Here is an 18,390-nt window from a genome sequence, read left to right as displayed (position 1 = left end):
AATACTGAAGTATTTTTGCGCGGTGTATTACTGTGCGGGAAAAGTAGATCTTAGCAAGGGCTCTTAAAATCCAAAAAGAAAATGCCCAGGGGTAACCATGCACTTTTTAGAAATAAATACGTGTAAGCAAAAATTATTCTAAAAAGCGGTAAAATACAAAGCAATGTATGGCATTTTTTTTTCCAAAATTGAAGCTTTATTATCTCTGAAAAATGCATGGTTACCCGCAATTTTCTTTTTAAATACCAAGAGCACTTGCTAAGTTCTGCTTTCTTTGCATAGTTTTAAACTGCACAAAAATATCCCTGTATTAGTAGGCACCACCCTTACGAAAACTGAGTATCTCGAGATGCACAAAACATTATGCGCAGTAACAAAAGTAGGCACCATCCTTAATATGAAACATAACGTAAGAATATTAAAATTTTGTAATTAATATAATTATTGCTTTTCAGTTGTTGTCCTTGAGCTGTGTCTTGATAAAGCAACCTGCATGTCTCTGTGGGGTGAAAAGGAGATGGTTCAAAGAGAGACCTTTGATTTTGACAGTGAAGGCAAAGGCAGGGAGAAAGCAACTCTTTGGAGAGCAGTAAATGGATTCCCCTCAGGGAGCAAACGGCATCTTGTCAATCTTTATAATCCAGGCAGTGAACTTTCGCAAGCTCAAAGCCTTCAGGTGGATATTTTCAGAAGAAATAGATAAATTTTATGAAGGAAACAAAATGCAATAAAAACTGGAAACTTTAACTTAATTTTAATAATCTTTATTAAGAATCTTTCTAAGAAGAAAGAACAAAACTTAGCAGTTCTCATTACCAAACACTTCTACTTATTAAAGTCAGCACATAACTCTCCAGGATGTTCAAGTATTGATTATCAACAAGGTGCCATCTGAAACTGTTCAGGCATGAACTAAGAGAGAGTGAAGCCCAATGCTGTTCCTGTTTTAAATGTATCAGTTTGCAGTTAAGTTTCCACTGACTTCAAATCCAAATTCATTCATTCTTTTGCTGGGCATTTTATTCTCATTTTCATGATAAATGATTTACATTGGAATCTCCATTTGTCGAAACTCCCAATTCTTTGAACCAAAAGTTGTTTCCCTTGGATTTGCTGCAGTCAGATTTTTACCTCCAATTTTTGGAATTCCCGATTTTTCAAACCAAATTCAGTTTCCCAAAGAGGTTAGACAAATCGGTATTCCACAGTATTGTTCTTACTTTTGAGTAACTTCCTAGTTCGCTGTGGTTGACCAGCATTCTTTTATTTTCAGTCAGTGATTATAATTAATTTTCATTGTGTCAATATGTTAGGCGATGCGAGTAGATGAGAGTGGTTGCTTCCTGCAGTTTAAAGAGAATAAGAACCTGGTGCTCTATCCAGAAATAAGCGTTGTGGAAAAGAAGAAAAAAGGTCCCAAGGCAGCATGGCCTCCTGATGCCCAAGAATGGGTGATAACACAGGTACTGTTAAATATTAATATTAATTGCATCACAACTGTAACAAACCATTAACACTAGAGTTAAAGTTTAACGAGTGTTGCTCAAGATATAATCCTGGAAAAACCATAATCCCTTAGAATATTTTGGTGGAAAGAACTTCATCATTTATTATTGGATGTAGTTACTGTAGGATACATGTACTAATGTCAATTTATAATTATCTAATCTTACTTGAGTTTGTAAATCCATTTGACTTTTTTGTACAGTTAAAGCATAACTTTGTGTGAACAAAAATGTCATCAGGAAAAGATGTTGATGTGTTACACAGCTGAGTAACTCAAACTGTTATCACAGAAGAAGTCCAGACTCGTTGTTTGTTTGTTTTTCGTTGTGGAACTGAACTGAACTGAACTGAACTGAGCACTTTATTTAAACACGATGGAGTATTCAGCAGAGCTGGTGGGGTCGTGTATTTACAGATAAAATAAAAGTGAATAGGAATTAAGTATTAACATCAAATCACAAACCAGAAATACATTGTTGTTGTTGTTGTTTCAGAGTGGTTTGATTCACAGCAAAGCCATGCCTCAGCTTGTACTGTCCAAGTCAAATCGTGCTGTTACTGTAGAGTATGCAGACTTATCTGTGGAGGGGTATCCTGTGGTCATCGCAAAAAGGTAGTAAGAGTATTTTAGTGAGAATATTAAATAAATGAATCAACTTTGTTTAACAAGGGTGATACTAAACAGTCTGTTATGACTGACAAATTAAACCTGTGGCCCTCAGATAATTCCAGATCGAATTGGAATTTGGAAGTGTTGGTTTTCAAGGAGAGGGGAAAAACAGAGTACCCGGAAAAAAAACCTCTTGGAGCAAGGACGAGAACCAACACCAAACTCAACCCACATATAATGCTGAGTCCGGGAATCGAACCTGGGCCACATTGGTTGGGGGGCGGGGGGGGGGGGGGGGTGTCAGTGCTCTCACCGTTGTGCCATCCTTGCCCCCCATTACACATACATATACCATTTTATGATTCAGAGGTGAGAGGGTTAAAATACACTGGTTCTCTACTTACAGGAATCCTAGTGATACAAATCAACAGTGGGGATTCAGTCCAACAGGACAGATCTACTCTCTTTTGAAACCCAACCTTGTGCTGACTTTCATTGAAGGTTACTCAGTTAAGGATATGACTTCTGAGGAAAAACCTCTAGATCTAGAGAGCCAAGAGGCGATAACCAGCGGCTTGGAAAATCTGCTTTTTATGAATGATTTAGAACTAGGGGATGGACAGGCAAACATAAGTCTAGAGCCGAGTCCAGTTCCGTCTGACAAGAGTGAAGAGAGTCCTGAGACTAGTCTTGCAAAACTTAAAGATGAGTTCCATGGTTGCAGATACTCAGTTGTCCTTTTGCCAAAACGTCATGCAGATGGCACTCAAAGGTTGGTTATTGAGCCAATTCTGCTAAAAAATGTAGGCTGCAGTAGGCAAACCCTTAATTCAGTTACATGTAATAGGCCTTTTTATGTTAGATTTAAGATCCTTTTTATATTTAGCTACACTAACTCTCTAGCATCCACAACGTTTTCAAACTTCACAAAGTGAACCAAGTTCTCTAGGTTTGTCAGGCTAATTTATTCAAGTTTGCTTCCTCCTTAAGACTTGGGGCCTATTTCTCAAAACTCCCGAACAGTTTTTGGTTCTAAGAAGTATTAAATAATAAATAATAAATAAGATATTTTAACAGGGAGCCCACGTCACAAAATGTGGTTTTCAGTGAGGCCCTGCATAAATCTAACGTAAGAATACAAAAAAATTACAAATATAGCTATCTAAAAAATAAAAAGTAAAAAGGATAAGATCGATAAAAAAGTCTACATGTTTCTAATAAGACGTCTAAAAACTAAAAAATTGGAAATGTTCCAAATGCCGTCTGGGAGAGCGTTCCAGTCATCTACCGCATGACAAATAAAACGATGCTGTCCCCATGAGCGCTTTGATTGTGGTTTACAGATGTTTTTCAAATCCATTTTTCCTCGATTGGTGGTAAGATTTTGTTCAAACAATCACAATGTGTTTTTGATCTTATAACATGTTCAACATTTTAGCTTTCTAAATGATAAAAATCAAATTTCTAGCAATGAACATTGTGTATGTAAAAATTTTTTTTCAGGTCCAAAATGTTTTCAGGAGTTTTGAGGAATGTATACCCACACACCTACTAAGTTCATACTTTACTGACTTTGATCATTGATGCATATTCTATTAATTTAAGAATCAAATGGCTTTGACTAAACCCTGATTCAAGACTGAGTAACACATATGTAAAATCACAAATAAATACCTTAACTCTTCACTCATTAAGTTCTGTTTTTGCTCAGACTTACAAATTGAATGTAGTTTAATTATTCCTCAGCTTGATAACTGCACTTACATAAAAAATAGCAAGTTCCATTTACCTGCATACTTTTCCTCTTCTATTTTGTAATAGATGGGCTGTCAAACAAGAAGACTTTCTGAATATGGGTCAGTGGAAAAATTCCACCGTCTCAAACCCAGAGTGGAATAAAAGAGCTTTGTCCTGGCCGGTTAATGATGATGGAACATGGAATACGGTACGGCAAATATATTAAGTTCAAAAACAAGTCAGAAATAATTTACACGTACAAATAATGAATGTTTAATTTAGTGAATTTTGTTACCTTAAGTCTCTTATAGATATGACTTTAAACCTGAGGAACAAAGATTTCAAGATTGCAATTTTTGGCAGAGAAATGTAGGGTCTGTAGGTAGTGGTAGTCTGCCGGCCCTACATTTTTTGGATGTAAAAATCAAAATTGTGACCCAGGGGCAGATAGTGATCAATGTGGAGGTTTGTTCTGCACCCCCATCCCCCCCAGGAAATTCCAGTTTTGCTTCATACTCTGCTTCCAAAATTTTGGCTTCTAATACCCCCCTTTCCCTAGGAATTTCCGATGACCCTCCATGGGGTGGGTATGGTTTTTTTCAGGAACTACACACATACACTGTAGTAAACAGTACATTTTCATGCAGCTGCTGTTGCAGACACAGATGTTAGCTGATCCCTGGTTGTTTTTACATTCCCTTGTCAGGACTTCACATGGCCTATGGAAGGATTTCTGCTTCCTTATGCTCCACCTGTCAAGAAACCTTCACAAAAGATAGCAGTAACAACACGTAATGTCATTCTTGTCTAAAAGGATTTCTATATAAAATACAGTTTAAAAGACAGTGCCTTAATTTTTTTCTTACTGCACATGTCTGCGCAGCTCAGAATGGTCCAAGAAATTTGAGTTTTCTATGGACAGTGCCTGCTAATTGAAAAGTTTTTTGCATGGTTTATCATTATTCAGGAAAAGTAGACGTTAGCAAGGGATGTTGAAATCTGAAAAGAAAATTGGGGTAACCACACATTTTTCAGAGAACATTAAGCTCTAGTTTCAAAAAAAAAAGCCATAAATTACTTTGTATTTTAAAGCTTTTTAGAATTATTGTTCTTTAATTATCTCTGATAAATGCATAGTTACTCCCAATTTTCTTTTTGGATTTCAACAGCTCATCCAATAACTAAGATCTGCTTTTGCTGCATAGTCATAAGATACCGAACTCTTTTAGGAGGCACCATCCTTCATCTCCCTGTGTGTGAGGGAGCACTCTCTTGTGTTAATGATCCCCTTCACTAACTTGTGTCATGTTGTGTCTACAACGGTCAGGGCTTTAGATTTATTATTGTTATTATTATCATCATCATCATCATCATCATCATCATCTTGTTGTCAGGGCTTTAGATTATTATAATAATATTATTATACCTGTAATTATTATTATCTAAATAGTAACACTTGTTGTCATTTATTAAGAGCTGCTTGCTTTGCTGAAAAAAAAACTGTCATTATGATAATAGAATTTTTTGTGGTTACAAAGATAATATAAAAATATTTGCTGGAAAAATTTTTATTTCCCTGGCAAAACAATCAAAATAATTTACTTGCATGAACTTTGCCCTGTTTATAAAATTTATTCTGCATACATTTGAACAATCAAACAATTGCATTTTTTTATTCCAAGCAGTTATCCCTGAAGTGAAAAAATAAGTACTTCAGTTCTGAAGAATTACGTTGGACACATATACATAGCTAAACAATGTTTGAATCCCGTTCAAGCCTTTATTTTTTTCAGGCTTTCTTTTCACAACTGCTTAAGTTGCATAAGGATGTTTCATAGATCTGCAGTTCAAATATATGTTTCATATATTCATATTCATTTAACAAAGTACTGTTGGATTATTTTCAGTACTAACTACTATGCCTGTAACAGGACTCAGAGAGCAAATAAAACTTCTTCTTCTTTCTTCTCAAGACTAACTTTTTAGCTCACTTTTTTAAGCCCACTGAGTGGCTAGTAACAGGACGGATTTCACTAGGCAAAACAAAATTTTCACTAGCCACAGTTTCACTAATAAGGTCAAACCTGTTTTAAATTATTAAGGAAAGTCTCCCACGACTGTAAAGTTTTTTTTCAGTGTTTACAAATTGCGTTATTTGTTAATGAAATTTCAAGTTGACCTGAACACAAAAATGTGTTATTATGCCTTAAAATACCTTAACTCTAGGCATGCAGCACAAGAAGCAGAAAAAAGTTTAAAAATCTTAATGTTCTCTTGATTTGCTTTTGTGATTATAATTAAAAAATTTTCTTCTTTTTTTCTGTCCAGTACTTCAGTGCTTTACAATTTTTACTACCTAAAATGACCTAGTGAAAGCATAAAAACAAAATGAAACTGAATGTTTACCAGTCTGTGGCTAGTTGACTACCGTTAGTCTCAAGCCCTGCCACAACATGGCATTAATGATATGCAAGCAAAATAACATTCACAGTTAGTCTGCAACAGCAGGTGTTTAATATACTGGTGACAATTTGAGGCAGATATGAATAATTTATTTGCCTACATTTTTGCATATTTTTGCCATTTTTTACTGAAATCACTCGTTAAATTTCTGATGGAGATACATGATTTAAGGAATTCAAAATGTCTTATTTGGTAGTTTTACAGTGATTCTCACTCATACCAAATGAATGTTTTTCTGATAATTTTGAAATTAACACAGTTTAAAGCTTTAAACTACCTACAAGCTAAAGGCATTGATATAACTTAAAGCTGCTTTATTTAACTTGTCACCCTGTTATGCGTAAGTAAGAAGTTACACTTAAACTTGAAAAATCATTTTACATCTAATTTTTTAGAGATAATGTTACATCCATTTAATATCTCTTGGATATATTAATTTTTACTCCTTAGTTACATAATGTTTACTTTTAAAAATGATGCATTTCTTAACTTAGAGATAGTGATAAACAGTGTTATTCAGACATCTAATACTTGAGACTGAATTGTCGGCCATTATGTGGCAATCCAATTTTTCTTGGTGTTGTCTTATTTTATTTATTTATCTATTTTTTGAGGGATGGGGGAATCTGTTTTACAAATTTCATTGAAAGTTGTCTGTGTGTAAAGTGGGTACAATTTAATATTGAAGTTTGCATTCTGATATTTTACTCAGCAGGAATTTGCTTATGTATATAAAGAACTGATTTTAAAATAGCCATACAAAAATGCTTATATGCATGTACTTGCTTGTTGAATTATTTCTTTCAACTAAGAAAATTCAAGCATATTTCTTTCTTTCTTGAAGTGAATAACTTTATAAATGTGTCGGTGTTGTGTAGCTGAGGGGAGAAGTCCCCTTTACTAATTGTGGGCACCTAAACATTAAAAGGTTTCCTAAATCTAAAAGTAAACTAGTTGACTACCTGCACCTAAAATACTAAAGTTTAAAATGACGTTACATATAATTATACATCCCGTCATTGCTGTATACAGATATCCTAAACCTAAAAATTTCAATTTTTTTTTTAGTTTATGGTATATTGCATTTTTATTCAGTTACTAATAGTTAGATTTGGTCCATTTCGCTTTGCCAAGCTACTTTGTGTTATTTCTATGCTGACTATGTCCTTTATTTTTTTTCAGCTGTCCCTGCCAGGTTACGAGTTCTTAAAAATGGTGAATCAGATCACAGTAGAGCTGTTACTGTTGTAGGGCCTGACTTGACTAATGTGAGTAACAGATCTTACCAGACAAGTAGTTAAAAGCGAGTATACTGGTCAGCAATATTATTTCACCAACTGAAAGTGATAACAAAGACTTGAGATACTTTTAAAGGTGTGTGGTCCAAAATGCAGCTGTTACTAGCCAATGGGTTTATTAAATGAACCAGCTTGTTTAGTTTTTCCTTAGAGCTGGTTCAAGCATCTCACTTCTGCTATGTTGAATTTAACTCAATATAACTCAAAATAAGCTGCATTAGGCTTTTAACTACCTAAGGCCCATTTGAACGGTTTCAACATTGTCTTCAACATGCGTTCAACACAGTTGCTGAACCAAATGTTGGGGGCGTTTTAACAGGTCGTTAAACATTGTTGAAAGCGTAAAAAAATGTTGAAAGCTTGTTGAAAGTGTGAATCAAATTTAAATTGGTTTAAACTTTCATTCAATGTTGATTCAACATTTTCTTTGTTCTTGAAAATGTTGAATGGCATTGAAACCATTTGAAAACTCTGTTCATCCAACATTTGCCCAACATCCGTTCAACTTTTGTTGAACGAAATTGTTGGGCAAATGTTGAAACTGTTTAAAGAGGCCTTTAAAAATTAATTAACAGATGACAGGCACTCTCTGAATCAGATATAGATTTTAATGTACTTGATGTACTAAAAGCTACCTTTTGCTTCAGATGCTTCATGATGTTAGTGGAACAGGCTCAAACAACTCTTTCAAAAAGCACAAAAGGTAGTCATCTTTCTCCATTATATTGATCAATAATTAGACAGCAAGCTCAAGGTTACTATTGGTGGTATCAAAATGAATTTAAGTCACTAAAAATCGTGAGGAAGCCATCTGACTAATTGTTTTAGCATAACCTCCTGACCGATCTATAAACAATTAAGAAATGCAGTAAAATGCTTTATTTTTCACTAGATGGTTTGCGAATTTGCCAGTTTTTCTTGCTAGCTTTCCCAGGGTAGAAAATAATAGACCATTCTTGTGTAGCCTATCAGTTTGCAACTTTGCCTTTCAAGGCTAACAGTCTGGCTTATGCTAAAAAGAATTAGTAAATGTAATGTGTTGATTTTGGCTGAATGTTTTTCACATTTAGGCGATCAACGGTTGAGAAACATGCAGATCAGTCTACTGAGGAACACACTGGTTCTTGCCATCCCCTTGATCTGAAAAAACTGGAACTTGTCCTGGTAAGTCTTTAAACTAATAACAGAAGATGATGGCAAAGTGGGAGTGTTTTGTCCTCTGGCTGCTAATCTGGGCCCAGTTGTTCAAACCCTGATTAAGCTAATCCTGGATTAACAACAACTTTGGTTCAAGTTTGATTACACAACAATAAAGATGTTTCAAAAAGATTTTTGTCCCTCAGTTTTGTTGTTGACTTTTCTTTACCACTAGCTTAACATTAGAGTTTAAAAAAGATTAACCAGCAAGCAGAAAACCTTGGTTAACTTTTAATCATGGATTACCGTTTATCGGCTTTCGAACAACCGGGCCCTGGAGATACAGTAGTCACTTGAAAACTTTCCATGTAAATGTTAGTCAGAAAATTGGTGGTTTGCAAAATAAACGTTTTCTGCCATTGCAGTGTCTCCTTGAATAAGAATCTCTCCTCCTTGTTGTCTCTTTGCAGGGGACCCCTACTGTTCTTTCAAAATATCTGTTGAGAACGTTCCTTTGAAAAACAGATTTAATGGTGGTGAAAATTGGTGTTCTTTGGTGAAATGTCACCTCAAACTTTCATACATCTTTTAAAAATTATGTAGATTGGAGGAAATTAATTTTGTTTCTTTTGGTGATACAAAAAATATCATTAGGAGAGCAAAACAAGGGCAGCTAGGATTTTTGGGAAACCAACATCAGCCAAACATCATCAAATTGGGGGAATCATGTGTTCTCTTGACATTTTATGTCATGCAAAATTTAGCTAAAAAAATCCCAACAGGTCAAAATGTGTAACAAGCATATGGTCCCCAAACGATCTTGGACTACAGGAAACAAACTTTGAGGTGTTTTTCTGAAAATATTAATTAATTCTCTCACCTTCTGAACATAGGAAAGCATTCCATTCATAGGAAGAGTAACTACTCAGAACTGCTTCAGGCTACAATAATATTAATTTAGAACCTTGAAAATCCCATAATTACATTATGTAGACTTAATGATAGAGAGACGCCTACTATCTACTACTGCTGTTCCTACTATCAACAGGAGCCCTCATAAAAGCTATTACGATGTGAGTTAAGGACATAGACTACTCTTACAACTATTCATTTTTTATATAAAATACTAAGTTGATTCTAAAATACTAGTATGCAAATCCCAAAAGCTAATATAATGTAATAACAAGGAATGAAAACATTACTGTCATTTCATCCTGTTAAAAACTACATGTAAAGTACTAATATGCAAATCTTAAAAACTTTTATAATATAATGACAAGAGAATGAAAACATTATATGTGCCGTCTAAGTGGTAAAATTTTCTCTAGTTCCTAGACAGGTGCACAGATGCTGTCCACCTGCCTTTCGCTGCAAGGAGGCTATTCACAAAAGACGGAAAAGAAGTGATCAGTCTGTCAGAGCTCCAGAGAGATGAGTTAGTGTATGTCACGTGTGGAGACCCATGGAGTGATCCACAGCTGTCCTATTCTGAACAACAGAGAAGAGCTGTACTTGCAAACCTTGCTGCAGATATCTCAAACATCAGGCAGTACTGTGCCCTGAGGGATCCTGCAGGTTAGTAGTTATTTAATAATAATAATAATAATAATAATAATAATAATAATAATAATAATAATAACGATAATGATATTGACTTTATTTAAGTGTCAAAGTATTTGGCACTGTAGAGCTACACGTAATTGAGGACGCTACAAATCAGTGAAATAGATATACAAACTGAACATAACATTTGGTGGGAGGCAAACCAGATGACTATTTACCAAGTGTGGTCTTGGATTTGAAAACAGGGCTTAACTGTGAAACAAATCCAAGTGGTCAGAGTAATTTCAAAGAACAAATTCTCCTATCTTGTCCCAATACTTTTCTTATAAAAGTACAGGGGAGAAGTTATTAATATATCAAGTAAATTCACCTTGGGTGATCATATCCTTACTTCTCATAACCTCAGGGGTTGAATAAGCATAGATATTACGAGGAGAAATTTGATGCTGGTCACTGTTAGGGCTTCATAAATTAAGGAAATGCAGCTGCTAACCTAGCTATGTTCTTGTTTGGTTTCTACAAGATTTGGTTCTTCAAGTTGATGGAGCTGTGACCAGTGGTTCCCACTTGTGTGTAGCAAAATGTGCTCTGAGTTCTGAGGAACGAGAAAAACTAGCAACTGGTCATAATGATGAAGAATTAACTGGACTGGACAACGAAGACAGGTACTAAAAGATTAACCTGCGCAGACCTGTGCACGTATGAAAATTCACCTGACATACAATAAAGACCACTAGTTTTTCAGTCAAGAATCATTTGTGTGTAGCAGCTCTTGTAAGCTTTTATTGTTTTAATTTGTAGCAGCTGCTGTTGTTTTTAGGGTTGGGGGTATTGTTCTGTTGTTGTCTAAAAGGGTTGCAAGCCAATCATGTAAGACTTTATGAGCGCTGCTACATTGCCTTGTGTAAAGCCTGCATGGTAGTTGGTAATGGTCATTTTAGAGTGGTAATGTAATGTCTTGGACAGAGTTGTGAGAATGAATCATTTTCATTCTTGTGGTTTCACTACCCCCATGGTACCGTAACACAGTGAAACCTTTTATGTAATGTTTAAAACAAGAGCAGCAGTGTTTTATCGGGATTTAACACCAAGAGGCGTAGCTGAGTGGTTTTAGACCTGATAAAACACGTGCTGCGAGTTTTTTGAACGCTTCAAAAACATTCCTGGAAAAGCGTGTGTCAAGAGAGTTCATAACAAATAATTTAAAAGAAATCAACTTTCTTAAAAAAGGGTGACACTTAACAGTCTCTTGCAACTGACAAACCTGTGGCCCGCAGATTCCAGATCGAGTTGGAATTTGGAAATGTTGGTTTTTGGGGAGAGGGGAAAACCGGAGTACCCGGAGAAAAACCTCGCAGAGCAAATCGGAGCAAGGACGAGAACCAACAACAAACTCGACCCACATATGACACCGTGTTCGGGAATCAAACCTGGGCCACATCACTGCACCATCCCTGCTCCCCGCAACAGCATCACTTTCATCACCATCATCATCAATGTTGTCTTCATACTTCCCCTCCAACCCATCATCATCATCATCATCATCATCATCATCATCATCATCATCATTATCGTTTTAGGCCAGTGCCTCTTGCTTTGAAATCAGTTTCCAAACTTTCTTCTTTGTTTCTCTTCCAGCCAAGAGGATATTTACAGCCATGCATTAAATGCCCACGAGCGATCTCACATACGTGCTGAGCAGCGACTTAAGACCCTGCAATGGCCATGGGAAAATGAAAGGACACTCAAGGATGACCAGTCAGTGGATGACAAGGAAGATAATGACTTTGACAACGAGGTGATTTTCTCTGATCGACAGCTGCAGCGGAAATTCAGGTAACAATCACACTGATCTCTTGTCTGTTAGCTCTTCACTGCCTCAAAATGCCAGAGTTTGACAAATTTTCTAAATATAAACTGGTGAAAAACAACTTCCTTCAGTTAAAAGGTGCACTAGATTAAGTTGCTCAGTAGCTTTCTTTTGGATGGTCACACTTTAGGATATTGTCCACAGACAGTTATATAAGTTTCCTATATATTGGCCTATTTTACCAAATAAATGTATGTATATGTATGTATGTAGTTAGAACCACTTTGTACAACGTGATAAACAGCACATTGAAATAATGCGCAATAGCTTTCATTTTCATGGTCACACTGTTTTAATGGTAGATTTCATCCCCAAACTAAAACGTTGGAAGCATACTAGTGAAGTCAAGGGCTGCCTCAATGAGGGATAGAGGTCAAGGGGTGTCCTCTTATTTAAGGCAAAAAAAGGGCGTAGAATTGATAAAAGTTCGAATGTTTCCAAGTTGTTCCTGTCGCACTGCAGTTGACCCCAGGAACTCCCTTAAACCAACAAAGCGGAGAACCAGGCATTCTGACTCACCGTGATAATTTCATTCTAATATCAACAACCTCTGCCTCCAACCGTGTCTCTTTCTACCCAAGAACAATATCTCAATGGAACAATCTACTCCACTCTTTTTTTCCGATTCTTCTACTCTGGAAAACATTAAACAGTTAATATTCTCAGTGCACCACAAACCTGTTTAACTCACTTAAATGCTTGTATTGTAGTCCTCTAGTATGAGGGGCGGGTTGTGTTGGAAAATAAAAATAAGTAATTAATTTTGGAAAAACATACGATAGATGCCTTGAATTAAAAATGCACTTTGTTAGAATTACAGCTGTGGTCACCATAGACACGAATGAATGATTTTTAGGGTTATTTTTGTTATTGCATGCTTTTCATTCCAGACGGCAAGTTCTCAAAACTCAAGATGCAAAGCCATCTGATCCATGCCAGAGTCAAAGATGGTCGCTCAACAATGATGGCTTCATAAGTCTGAAAGGGACCTCTCTGGTGTTAGGGCTTACTGACTCTTCCAATGAGGTAAGGGCGGCGAAATTCATCCTTTCCCACACCGTGTTCTATCTGTTATTTCCCTTTATATCAATTTGCTTTACCAGTTTATTTTAGAGTAAAAATAGAACTGTAACCAGGATAAGACATATTAATTAGGTAAAAATCGTTCTCGTTCTCTGTTTAACCAGAGAACGATTTTTACCTAATACAGTTTATTTTAGTTAAAATTTTAAGAAAAACGACAACAGTTTTGATTTTTGAAACCATGTTTCGACAGCTCTTCTATCATCGTAAAGTACAAAGTTATTCCTATCCAATAGGAGCAACCTACTTTAAACCAACAATAGCACCATGCAAATTTAAAACTCTCCTTTAACTTTGTACTTTACAATTTAAAACTGGAGATGACAGAAGAGCTGTCAAAACATGTTTTCAAGGATCAAAACTATTCTCGTTTTTCTTAAACGTTTAACCTGCTTTCTGCTATCCAGTCCTTTTGTTTTAGTTCTAAACTGTATTTTATGGCTTGTTTTATATGTGCAGGGAAAATCTGAAGTTGTTCTTTGTAAGAAGAAGCTGGAGGATTTCACCCAGAGATGGGTCATTGCTGAAGACGGGTAAGCTGTAGTTTTGTATCACCTTTCCTCACCGATTATCACAAAAAAAACGTATCAAGTTATCTCGAGGTTAATTGGGGTGGCCCTCAAGAGTCGAATTGGAATTTTGAAGTGTTGGTTTTCATTGAGGGAAAAATGTTATTTTTTCCAGGTTGCTATTCAGGGTGATTGTTTTGTAAAACACCCATACCGTGAAAGATTTGTCAATATTACAAACCAAGCTATCGTAAAACAGTATTCCCACAACGAATCCAGTTTATTCTCGTCCGTTTACTACCATCCTTATTCCACCAGCTTTTTTCCATCATCTTTCTTTCTTTCTTTCTTTCTTTCTTTGCGAGCAAAAGGCGCGTTCAACATTGCTGATGCGAGCAGTGTGAGGAGTGAGTGAGTCATCCCGCTAGTTTAAAATGTTTTTTAAAGCTAATTTTAAGCCAATGGTAAGGAAAACTCTATTTCAAAACTGAGGGACAAAGATATTTTGAAAGATCTTTATTGATTAGTAATTAAACTGGAATCAACGTTCACGTTAAAAACTGGGCCCTGAACCCCAGTGATTAGTGCATCTGGCCGAAGCGAGATTGATCGATTCCTGTCGGGTACTCAGATTTTCTCTTTGTCTCATTTACTTTTGACAAGATAAACATTTCATCGTTTGTGTTTCTGTTGTGTCTTCCATTCTTATCCACCGTGTGTTACAGAGGCCCCCGTGAATATGGCCAAATGATGATGACGATGATGTTTTGCGTTACACAGACATTGTTATAATTGCAAGTAACAGTCATATTGTCAATTCTTGTTTCAGCTTCATTTACCAGCGTTCAAACCAGCAGCTTGTATTGACAGTCACCACCCCTCCCCTGGGGAATGACTCATTCTCCCTGGACTACACCCCTGCGCAGAGCTTTGAGGGTGCAGTGGCGTCTGTGGCTCATCGTAAGAGTTGCGCCAACGGGAATGCAAACCAGCTGTGGAGATTTGATCCTATCACAGGCTTTATTGAGGCCATGTCTGCAGACAGTACCAACAGAGGTTCGACTTTAAGGTTTCGTTCGATTGACCGTATTCCAGAATAGGAATAAGCAGAATAGTTGTTAAATTTCTCTTTTAAGGCGGGGGTACACCCGAATTTGAGTGATGTTTGAAGAGGTTTTAAGAATGGATAGAAGAAAGAAAATGATTTTTGGAGTACTAACAGACAGTTGATACCCACGCAAGAGCACCCCGGGTTTCTAGTGGACTAACTTGGTATCCGTCTATTAATTATTAACTACAAATTCTAATTTTAAAACTTCACTTAATCTTCAATATTTCTTATTTCTCTTAATTTTACTACTCTTTTGAGAAAAACTATCTCCTCCCAAATAGAGCTAAAAATCACCCAAAAATTTACAAAACACCCCAAGACATTGATTTGTGTAATGAGCATAGGGTTTTTGTATTGCTTGAAACGCGAACAAGATATTTCCATTTAACCGATTTTAAGCGGCGTGAACACGGCTTTCAGGTGTACCCCCGCCTTAAGTAATTTGGAAAGCCATTCCTGCAAGCATTCACTGACACATGATAATTTAAGAGCAATTTTGTACTCCAGTAACTCCTAAAACCTCTTGGGGGATTTCTTGTCATCGTTATATGTATTCCTATTCCGGAATAGCGTCAATCGAACGCACCATAAGTCATGAATACAAGAAAACAAAGTACCTTTTCAGGATCCAATATTTCAAAATTGCTTCAAGCTTTGTTCATTTTTGTTAAATTTATTTTTTTAAAACAAATTTTTATACAGGGAGTATCCAGTTCAGTCTTGGCTGATTTAAATTGAGTTCTGTATTATTACATTAATGTTAATAATAAAAATTGTGTACATATACATGACACCAGAAGCCATTTCCAGCCGACAAATGTAAATAATAAAGTACGAAAGTAACTCCGAAGAACATCCTGCATTACTCAATATTTGAGTCAACAAATATTGAGTACTGTAGGATGTTCTTCAGAGTTACTTTCGTACTTTATACATTACACATTACGTTACAATTATTTATTTGGAGTAGAAAAGGAAATCATAGTCTGGTTTTTAAAAAGTTGGCGAGGACAGTTTTAAATTGAGAAGGGTTGGTAATGGATCTTACTGAAATAGGAAGCGTATTCCAAGTCTTTACGCCACTGTCCAAAAAAGAACTCTGAAATATTTTCGTTCTCAGTACCATCCCGGTAAATTTCAAGTTCGGTGTTGAACATTAGCTAACAAGGCATTGGTGGTACAGCCTGTAGATCACTAATTAAAACTGTCTCGCAGTAATTATTGTCCTTTCTCGTCGCTCTTTTGGTGTTAGAAATGTAATGGTAATGGTAATGCATGACTGACTGACTGAAAAGATGACTGACTGACTGACTGACTGAAAAGGTGGTTTGTTCAGTTGTTTGCTTTAGAAGTAACGGAATCAACGACAAAATGTGTTTTAGATAGCGGAAGAGTCACTTGGCAATTCTTATTTATTTCTCTTTCTTATTTTTGTGGTTTGTGGTTTATAGAAATCACTGCTGCCAACAAGTCTAACGTGTGTACATATGCTGTTCTTGGACCTCAGCAAGTTCCTCAACCCGTAAGTTTTCATTCAGCAAACCAACTTAGCTGCAAACTCCTTTTGATTAAAGGAACATTTTAATCAAACCTGCAACTTGAGAAATCAAACAATTACTTGTTTCGTAGGACTGAATGATTGGCAAATGATTGTTGCCTTCTTCATTGTCGTGTAGCGAAAGCATAATAGAGATCTTTAGACTCTAGTACAAGTACGACCACGAATAGGAGATTTGACTTCAAGTTACTAGCGAAGTACAAAGAACAGGTATATCCCAGAAACCTTCATTTACTCCTGGTGAGCGACGAACTTGACGCAGTTGTTTTGAATGATGATAGCTAAGCCCTTCGTGATTCCAAAAAGACAAGATCACCTACGTTTCGAGGATTTGTTTTCGCCATTACGCCGTTCTCACAAAAACTCGTAGTAAAATGACGACGGCTATCTCGTTTTCCCGCCAAAATGACACTGGTTCACGCGTGCGCAGTCTTTGTTTATTGGAAAAACTCGTTGTCGTACTCGTACTAGAATCTAAAGGTCCCTAATAATGATGACAACGACGACGACGACGATGATGATGATGATGATGATGATGATGATGATGATGATGACACGTCTTAAGTGGAAACATAATTAGAATACAATCACGTTTACAGTAAAGGCCACAATCAACTGATAAAACTAAACCAAACATTTGAATGATGATGTTATGATGATGAAGTTTTTGTGGGCGCATTCTGCACCTGTTTGCATACACTATCATTTCGTGTATTTCAATATCGGCCCGATATTAGATAGCTCAGCTGGACATTTCACCAGTTTTGTTTTGTTTGTTTGTTTTTTTTTTAAACCTGATTTTTTCGTAAACTTTCTTTACAATTTCTTCTCAACTTTTTGTTCTCATCACTAAAGGGACTTCCATACATAAATATTTCGTCCGGACACAGTTCACATACACTGTAGCTGATGACTATCATTCTCATTATATGATCTCACTGATTTATTTCAGGGTTACGTGTACATGTCTGGTACATCAAAGCAGACATACCTGTGTGAAGCTTGTGGAAAGTCTTCCCGAGGAAGACATAAGCTACAGCGGCTTCACCAGTACCACACTGGCTTTGCTTGTGCGCTAGGAACAGGTGAATAAATAATGTTCTGTGTGAGGAAGGGCGTGGGCCGAACGCAGCGAACTGTGTGAGCCTAGACAAGGAGCCAAATGTTATCTTGTTCGGCTCTCTCTAACTTATTCGACTGATTTATTCTTGTTTTCCACGTACCTTGCTCTCACCAATAGCGTGGCTCCACTACTCACTGTACAAACACATTCGACCCACATTTCCTTGATTCGCTCTGACGAAGGGCTATCACTCGAAACTTCAGCACTCGAATCTCTTTACTGTGGCCAATTTACCTTTCGTTATCAACGCTGTTGATAAACCAAATATTTGTTTCTACTCCTTACCGACGCAGCACCACAGTTTCTTAAGAAACTACTACCCCCTTATCGATCTAACTCAGTCAGTGAGCACGTTATCATGTGACAAATTATAAAAATGTTTTGGTCATTCACATCGTAAAAGTACGACTGCTAGCGCTAAATTGCTAAAGTAATGCTTTCATTCTCTTTACAAATCCTGTCATTCAGTTTCAAATCAGATTTTGAGATGTACATAGCGTGGAGACAAAGTTGTCTGATCGCCCGTGTATGGGGTCATTTCACGTTTCTAGCAGCGCCGTTTGGTATTCCCCGCCTTCTCTAACCAGTTTCAGGCTTCCAGGTAGTTGCAACGACGAAATGTAGAAATCAGACGCAAAAACTGATAAAAACATTGAAGAGATTCTGAATCGCGTTTACGCCAAATGGCAAACGTGAGATTCGCGTTTATGTTTTCTTGAATAAATAAGCATTGATAACTAAAGGTAAATAGAATAGAGTGATTTTACTTGAGCCGTGAAACAGAGAATAACAACTAGTACCAAATAGCTACAAGTAAACAAA

At 36.5% G+C, this 18,390-nt stretch overlaps 1 protein-coding gene across 1 annotated transcript in view; it reads left to right on the top strand.

Annotated features, from left to right (window-relative positions):
* LOC146486159 (doublecortin domain-containing protein 1-like) overlaps positions 1-18,390 on the top strand; it is a 39,505-nt gene that overhangs the window by 11,376 nt on the left and 9,739 nt on the right. The window contains exons 12-28 of the mRNA XM_085098803.1: positions 456-676; positions 1,314-1,463; positions 2,001-2,119; positions 2,523-2,888; positions 3,938-4,061; positions 4,560-4,644; positions 7,499-7,584; positions 8,262-8,317; positions 8,685-8,778; positions 10,080-10,326; positions 10,838-10,979; positions 11,953-12,150; positions 13,075-13,210; positions 13,727-13,800; positions 14,606-14,832; positions 16,339-16,409; positions 17,398-17,530. Of these exons, the coding sequence (XP_084954929.1) occupies positions 456-676; positions 1,314-1,463; positions 2,001-2,119; positions 2,523-2,888; positions 3,938-4,061; positions 4,560-4,644; positions 7,499-7,584; positions 8,262-8,317; positions 8,685-8,778; positions 10,080-10,326; positions 10,838-10,979; positions 11,953-12,150; positions 13,075-13,210; positions 13,727-13,800; positions 14,606-14,832; positions 16,339-16,409; positions 17,398-17,530 (2,529 nt within the window). The remainder of the gene's footprint in view (positions 1-455; positions 677-1,313; positions 1,464-2,000; positions 2,120-2,522; positions 2,889-3,937; positions 4,062-4,559; positions 4,645-7,498; positions 7,585-8,261; positions 8,318-8,684; positions 8,779-10,079; positions 10,327-10,837; positions 10,980-11,952; positions 12,151-13,074; positions 13,211-13,726; positions 13,801-14,605; positions 14,833-16,338; positions 16,410-17,397; positions 17,531-18,390) is intronic.

Source organism: Pavona decussata, unplaced genomic scaffold, assembly GCF_977016875.1.
Source record: "Pavona decussata unplaced genomic scaffold, jaPavDecu1.1 SCAFFOLD_21, whole genome shotgun sequence".
Lineage (NCBI taxonomy): Eukaryota > Metazoa > Cnidaria > Anthozoa > Scleractinia > Agariciidae > Pavona > Pavona decussata.
The sequence above is the reverse complement of the archived record's forward strand: the minus strand, read 5'-3'. Positions and strand labels throughout refer to the sequence as shown.